The 8,271-nt window shown below is 41.6% G+C and overlaps 1 protein-coding gene across 3 annotated transcripts in view; it reads right to left on the bottom strand.

Moving 5' to 3' along the window:
* Positions 1 to 3,820: 3,820 nt before the first annotated feature.
* ctif (CBP80/20-dependent translation initiation factor) overlaps positions 3,821 to 8,271 on the bottom strand; it is a 66,944-nt gene continuing 62,493 nt past the window's right edge. For all 3 annotated transcript variants that reach the window (XM_058415273.1, XM_058415272.1, XM_058415274.1), the window contains one exon: positions 3,821 to 7,198. In XM_058415273.1, the coding sequence (XP_058271256.1) occupies positions 6,983 to 7,198 (216 nt within the window). In that variant the 3' untranslated portion in view covers positions 3,821 to 6,982. The remainder of the gene's footprint in view (positions 7,199 to 8,271) is intronic.

Below are 8,271 nucleotides of genomic sequence, written 5' to 3'. Positions count from 1 at the left end.
AGATGCTAAGTTATTTGTCATCAAGGAAATTTTGGTGTCTCCAAGTAGTTCAGTTTTCAATTTCCTTTTTAATTGTACTTTTTTCCACTGAAAGGGAAAACGCGGTTAGCTTACCTGGTTAGCGGTTCTCTGCGTTACGCTAGGAGCTGGTCGAAAATCTTTTCTTTTCTCCCTCATTTCTTGAGGTAAACAGACTGCAAAACCCAAGCAACTAAAAGATTCGATCATTTCTAAAGATCCCGCGTTTCCTACAGACGAAAAGGTTATAGGAAGGTTTCACACACACACAGAACGCGAGACTGTTTCTTTTTCTTCTTCTTTCAGCTCAGCGCTACACACACCCACACCAAATAAAAAAAAAATAGTGTTAATGAATTTCTCACTCAGAAAATAAACAGCAAAACTGAGTCTCGCACCTCTTTCCCTTTCGCTCGGCCCGTCACTATTCAAACACACACACACACTCGAGCTACGAGCCGCCTCGCACAGAGACGAACCAAGCCGAGGCGAGTCGAGGAGCACGTAAAATAAATAAATAGTCTGGAGGAAGAGAGAGAGAGAGAGAGTGAGAGAGAAAACTCTTCACACGGTTCATATTATACTGAGTGCGTTCGTAAAGCTAATTAGTTTGTACAGCGCAAATACGGCTCTGTGCACCTGCAGCACCGCGCGGGAGCCTTAATGAGCACTGCAAGCCACGCGGAGCTAAAAGATTAGCCATTAAATCAAGCAGAGTATCTTTCTCTCTCTCTATCCTTCTTTCTCTCTCTCTCTCACATGTACTTACAGTATAATAATATTCAGATTAAACCCAAAGTGTGTCTCTTTCCTCTTTCTACAGTCTCTCCTTCCTCTTGTGTTTTGTGAACAAGCTTGTTTGGAGGCCACACACACACACACACACTATTGATGTTATTCTATACCTACAGTGTCCCTTTTTCTACAGTTCCTCTTGTGTGGCTTGTTAGGACACACACACACACACTCTACATAACAGGTCTACATAACACCTACATAACCCTTAAAGCCTTATTCCAACTGGATCCTGACACTGGAGACTCCTTCCTTCCATATATGGACATATTCTCGTTATTTATCCTCAGGATTTTTATAATTAGTGCACTTCTACACACACAGAGAGGGACGAAGAGAAAGCCTAGCAGGAACTAGTTAAAGTGAGCAGCAGCGTTATAAAGCACTGTCTCCATCATTAAACAGTTCATTCAGGAAGTCAAGACATCACTTCCTCACAGGCAGGGGCAGGAAGTGCGGCGACGGCTCTCAGGTTCCTATGGGGAGAGGGAGCGAAAAAATTGTGACCGTGTAGCGCAGTGATGATAGAAACACACACACACACACACACAAAGCGAGACAGCGAGAGAGAGCACGAGTCAACGAAACAGAGAGAGAGAGAGAGAGAAGTTCCTCAAACTAGTCACATTCAGTGGAGTGTGACTGTCACGCAGTCGGGAAAAACTGCACCTGCTGTTCAGCCACACACACACACACACACACACACACACACACACACACACACACACACCCCCCAGGTAGGTGGCCTCTGCTTTCCTGTCACCTATACAGCTGTGTCAGAGCTGCAGGGGATTTCAAGTGTCCAGCTGCTGCGTCTGTGTGTGTGTGTGTGTAGGATGGGAGAGTGGCAGCTGGAGTGTGTCTCTCTCCCGCTGGTCTGTGTGGCTCCTGGCTGAGGGCAGCTGTAGCTTTTGTTATGGGCAGATAATAGAGTAAGTTGAGAGAGAGAGAGAGAGAGAGAGAGAGATAAAGAGACAGAAATACAGAGAGAGAGAGAGAGAGAGATCAATGATGGAGATATGAAGTGTTAGAAAGATGATGGAGTGAATGTGAAAGTTTTCACAGCTCTTGAGGGATGAAGAAAGAAAAAAAGAAAAAAAAAAGAATCTCTATAAAGATTCCTAAATAAATAAAAAACAAATTAATTAATTAATAATTAAATAAAATAACCAATAAATGAATAAATAAATGAATAAACAAACAAACAAACAAATAAATAAATTAGTGTGTAAAAAATGTGATTTGTTACATATTCAACATATTTCCTTTATCCAATTAAAAAAAATTAAAATAAAATAAGATTCCTAAATAAATAAATGAATGAATGAATGAATGAATGAATAAATAAATAATCACACAAACAAACAAATAAATAAAGAAGGTAAGTGTATAAAAAAACCTTCTATACTGATTTTTCACATATTCAACATCTTTCCTTCATCCAATTTAAAGAAAAAAAATTCATGAATGAATCAATAAATGAATAAATAAATAAGTGTGTAAATAAAAACAAATTGTATGCTTCTTTGTTACATATTAAAAATCTTTCCTTTATCTGATTAAAAAATAAAAAATTAAATAATAAAAAAAAGATTCCTAAATGAATAAAATAAATAATCAAACAAATAAATACGTTAGTGTTTAAAAAACATCTATGCTGATTTGTTACATATCTTTCATTTATCCAATTTTAAAAATATAAAAAATTAAAAAATAAAATCAAAAGATTTCTAAATCAATAAATGAATGAATAAATAAAATAAGTTAGTGTGTAAAAAATATCTTCTGTGCTGATCTGTTACATATTCAACAACAAAAAAAAAAAAATCTGAACTGGACACTTCTGGAGGAGCTTCAAAGCCTCGCTGCGTCCACTTAGACGCTCTTCACTGCTCCGAGTGCCCTTCTGTCCAGACAGACAGACAGATCCTAGACATGTTCATTAATTAATCTGTAATGATGATGATGAGGATGAGGCTAACGACAGACAGAGAGGGAGAGAGAGAGAGAGAGAGAGAGAGAGAGAGAGAGTAAAGAAAGACAGAAGAGGCGTGTTTTCAGTTCTCATCCCAGTTTATTTTCAACTGCAGAAACAAAAGAAAAAATCCCCAGGAAAAGAGAAAAAAAAAAAAAAAAAAAAAAAAGCACGCTGACCGCTTTCATGGGCAAATTCTGCAACGTTCCAGCCTGAAGGAGCTGCTGGAGCAACGTCTCATTTTAATGTCAATGAGATGCAAATAGGGCTAATCTGCATTCAGCAGTCTCGCTGACCGCTGAGGTCAAAGGTCACAGGAGTCCTGCCGTCTGTCTGTGTGTGTGTGTGTGTGTGTGTGTGTGTGTGTGTGAATGGAATCACATATTAAAAACCTCTAAATGCACAGTTCCTCTTAACTGGGAAATCACTGAGAAGCGAAGGCGAATGTAGAATTAAATAAAAGCCTACAATTATACAAATACAAAATAAAATAAATCAGGTCTGAAGACGAGCGCGTGGCGTTTCCGTACATGCGAGAGCGCTCTGCTCTCGCGGCGCACTCGCACGCGCTCATCTTCTAGTCTTCGATTCTTGATGCAAGACAGAAATTATACGAACACAAACCTGCCAGCGGAGATTCGGGAACAGGAACCATGGAGGTTGTATATATATATATATATACACACATGTATACGCATATAGTATACGTGTATATGAGAGTGTACAAGTCAGTGTGTTTCCCCCAAATTTAAGAAACAGAACAAAACAAAAAGAAGCAGCTGAAGGCTCTTCACTCCGTCTCTGAAATGAAACGCTTCCTCGTCTTCCTCATCTTGTCGTTAATAATCAGATACGCTGTACTGTATATATGACTACATGCACGCCGTGAACAGATAAGACGTCTGGCTCATGTGAGCCCGGTATCGCAGCACACGCACTCGCGAAGCCCAGAGAGTAATGGATATATATATATATATATATATATATTTGTTAGAACATCTCAATATCGGCAAAGAAAACCCCGAATCGACCTCAAATCTGTTTTGTTTTTATTTCATGTAAATACACGTTGGAGTGAAAGGTCCACTGCAATCTGCACGACGGTTTTTGTTTGTTTGTTTTTATTTAAAAGCCATGCTTCTATCTCATTTTTAAAAATTCCATCCAGAAGCCGCACTGCAGGAGGAAATAATACATAAAAAAAAATCAAATCCATATCGCAGAATCTTTTTAAAAAGTGGTCATTTGGTGAAAAAAGTGTAACACACACACACACACACACACACACAATCATGAGCTCATACCAAGGGTCAGTGTGTGTGTATGAACTCTCCGTTCTGATCGGTCAGTTCCGGGTTCTGGCGTTCCGTGTGCAGAGGGACGTATGTGACGGATGTTGTGTAGATGTGAATGTGATTAATCACTGGAGAAACGTTTTTCGTGTTTATTATGTTGTTATTAAATGTTATAACTTTTTTTGGGAAAGAGTCTCCAGTTCCAGCGCTTTGCAACAATGTTATTAAGCTTTATTTGTAGACAGACGAGGCTACAGTTTTACTGATAAAGAGACGAATTTCGAAAATTTTAAACGGTGAATCTGAATCGGAGTCAGACTCGGAAATCTGAATTGGAGAAATCTAAATCGGAGTCAGACTCGGAAATCTGAATCGGAGTCAGACTCGGAAATCTGAATCGGAGTCAGACTCGGAAATCTGAATCGGACTCAGACTCGGAAATCTGAATCGGACTCAGACTCGGAAATCTAACTCAGAGTCAAATTTGGAAATCTGAATTGGGGTCAGACTCAAAAATCTAAATTGGAGTCAGACTCAGAAATCTGAATTGGGGTCAGACTCAGAAATCTGAATTGGGGTCAGACTCAGAAATCTGAATCGGGGTCAGACTCAAAAATCTAAACTGGAGTCAGACTCAGAAATCTAAATCGGAGCCAGACTCAGAAATCTAAATTGGAGTCAGACTCAGAAATCTGAACTGGAGAAATCTACATCAGAGTCAGACTCAGAAATCTGAATTGGAGTCAGACTCAGAAAACTGAATTGGAGAAATCTAAATCAGAGTCAGACTCAGAAATCTGAATTGGAGTCAGACTCAGAAATCTGAATTGGAGAACTCTAAATCAGAGTCAGACTCAGAAATCTGAATTGGAGAAATCTAAATCAGAGTCAGACTCAGAAATCTGAATTGGAGAAATCTAAATCAGAGTCAGACTCAGAAATCTGAACTGGAGAAATCTAAATCAGAGTCAGACTCAGAAATCTGAATCGGAGTCAGACTCAGAAATCTGAATCGGGGTCAGAGTCATGTTTAATTCCTTCTACAGATGAAGTCTAGTGTGTGATAACTGTGTGTGTGTTAAACTTTTTCACCAAATGAGTTACCAGACAATAAGACACCACTTCATTATAAAGGGGGCGTGTCCTAAAGTCTGGGAAAACCCCCCACGTCTCCCAGCGCTCCCCGCCCCATCCTGCAAACCTCTTCATATCGTTTGTTTTTGCCTTAAAACAGTGCAAAATATTTCAAACCTGTGCGATCGGTCTAGCCCTAAAACATCATGTCATGTCACACATACTGTATATACTGTTCTTAAACATACATTAAAAAATCAATAACATATAATACATTACAATAACATTACAATAAGTATTATACACAGGGATAATAAACGGCTCGCGGCCAACGAGCACTGCGGCGCGAAATAAAAACCTGAAGAGGAAATAAAAAGGACACGCGACAACAAAGAGGCTGGGTGCAGCCTGATGCTTTTATCTGAAACCTCCTCAACACACACACACGCTCCCATTGGGCTGGACAAGAGGACGCGGGCTGTGTGTCTGGCCTTATAGTCTCCAGCGGCCATCTGCCATCCAGAGTCAGGCTGAGGCGTGTGTGTGTGTGTGCATGTGTTTTAGGGAGACAAAAGCAGGCTAAGCCCTCTGCAGTCTGTCTGCTTGACCTCGGCTAGACAGCGCTGATGGGCGACGGCGTGCTCTAGGGACATGACTCGCCAAACAATGACACACACACACAGGTCTGGAGAGGGGGATGGAGAGAGGGATGAGGACAGAGAGGAAGGCTGGATGGTTGGCACAAAAGAAGTCGAGGACTGCGCAGCTACTCTGTGTGTGTTAGCGTTAAAGTGTCTCTTACAGGCTCTTTGGCTCTTACACACACCTAATGTGAATTATCTGTGTGTGTGTGTGTGTGTGTGTGTGTGTATGCTTATTTCTTGTTGATTTAACGCTGCTCATGTTTATGCATGTAGCGTGTTTACTAATGTAACAGCAGTCTGGCTTCGTGTCTGAAAGCGGATCATTAACATGCGCCTGTGTAACAATAAGCTCATACACATTCACTCAAATCTGCATAGCGTTGACCTTTAACCTCCGACCCCCAGGACAGGAGCAAGACACTATCTGTCCAATGGGTTACGCTTCCACCCATCCATCCTTCCAATTACCCTTCTAACCATCTATCCAATTACACTGTCATCCTCCCATTCATACACCCGTCCATTACCCAGTTATGGTCTGTCTGTCCGTCCATCTATCTATCCAACTATATGGTTATGCATCCATTGGGTTTCCCATCCATCCATCCATCCATCCATCCAATTATGCATCCATTGGGTTTCCCATCCATCCATCCATCCAATTATGCATCCATTGGGTTTCCCATACAACCAACCATCCATCCATCAATCTAAATGGTTATGCATCCATTGGGTTTTTCATCCATCCATCTATACAGTTATGCATCCATCCATCCATCCATTCAATTCATCCATGTAGTTATTCACTCATCTGTCTTCGCACCCATCCGGATACACACTCGTTTATATACGCACATCATTAACCCATTTATCCATCCATCCAGTTATGGGTCCATTTATCCATCCATCGTGTTACCCATTAATTTATTCATCTGTCCACTTATCCAGTCATCCATCTGTCTATCCGTCCCTCCATCCCTTGGAGCAGACCTTTCCTTCTTACAGATAAAAGTGTGTTAGTTTGATCACAGAGTCAGTTTGACTCTTGTAGTACTGAGTAGTGAGGGCCTCCAGGGGGCTCCACCAGTGTGTGTGTGTGTGTGTGTGTCATGCGGTCAGTTTCTCTTGTAAGACAGAGAGATGAGGGTCTCCCTTGGGCTCCACTGGTGTGTGTGTGGGGGTCATGCAGTGAGTTTCTGGATGGTTCTGTTGTAGTACTGCGTGGTGAGGGCCTCCAGGGGGCTCCACTGATGAGCATGCAGCTCGATGACCTCCATGAGCAGCGAGCGTGTGAGCGGAGACTCGGCTGGACTCAGCATCTTATCCCTCACTGCGGCTAACAGCTCCATCATCATCTCCGGCAACTGCTCCTCCAACAGCCGCCCGGCGCTCTGCAGCTGATGCACACACACACAGAGGGAAGAGAGTCATTAGGCCTAACCATGCAAAGACAGTAAGAACGATATGAGAGAGAGAGAGAACTTTATATATATATATATATATATATATATATATATATATATATATATATATATATATATATATATATATATATATATATATATATATATATAGTATAGACTTCTCTAGTATAGAGATTGAGAGAGACAGAGAGACAAGAAGAAACAAAAGAAAGTCAAAAATCATGTGAAAGAGAAAATAAGAGAGAGAAAAACTTTTTCTCCAAAGCAAAAAAAAAAAGGGAAAAAACAGTGATGAAAGAGAGAGAGAGAGAGACGGGGAGCAAAGCATGCTAGAGTAGAGAGGGAGGGGGGAAAAGAGAGATAGAGAAAAAAAGGAACGGGGCTACGGATGAATAGAAAGTGAAAGGATGGGGTGAAAGTTCAGAGGTCTCGCCTGCATGACGAATAAGAGCAAGCGCTGGGGCTGAGAGGGCTGGAGTGGAGGAGGAGAGAAGGAAGGAGGGAGGGAGGGAGGAGACAGAGAGAGAGAAATAGAGAGAAGCTGGATGAACAAGGGTCAGATGTCAGCACCACAGGAGGAAAAGAAAGCGAGCGTCAGTAACAGACGCCTGTCTAAGAGAAAGACAGAGAGCAGCAGATGTTCGTCCACAAGTGAGAGATGGAAGACAGCGAGAGAGAGAAAGAGAGAGAGAGAGAGAGAGAGAGAGAGAGAGAGACAGAAGGAGAGGGAAAGACAGAAAGCTCTAGCCTCCTGTTAGCCAGACTGTCTGTCTCCTTCTGATCCAGTTTACTGGCTTTCTTTCTCCTGTGAGAAGGAGGGATGTGAAGACGCTCCTCTGTCTGGAGCCACACACACACACTACACTCACCCACACGCTAATGGCTCATCCTCACTGTCTCCTTTCTGCTGGTGTGTGTGTGTGTGTGAGAGAGAGAGAGAGAGAGAGAGAGAGAGGGAGAGAGAAAGTGCAGATCTACGGTTATATAACGGCTCATTTGGAGATTAACCTTTAATAAAACGTATGTGGATAGATTCATCATCGTTA

This window comes from Hemibagrus wyckioides, linkage group LG18 (genome assembly GCF_019097595.1).
Source record: "Hemibagrus wyckioides isolate EC202008001 linkage group LG18, SWU_Hwy_1.0, whole genome shotgun sequence".
Taxonomy (NCBI): domain Eukaryota; kingdom Metazoa; phylum Chordata; class Actinopteri; order Siluriformes; family Bagridae; genus Hemibagrus; species Hemibagrus wyckioides.
This window is presented reverse-complemented; position numbering and strand designations above follow the sequence as displayed.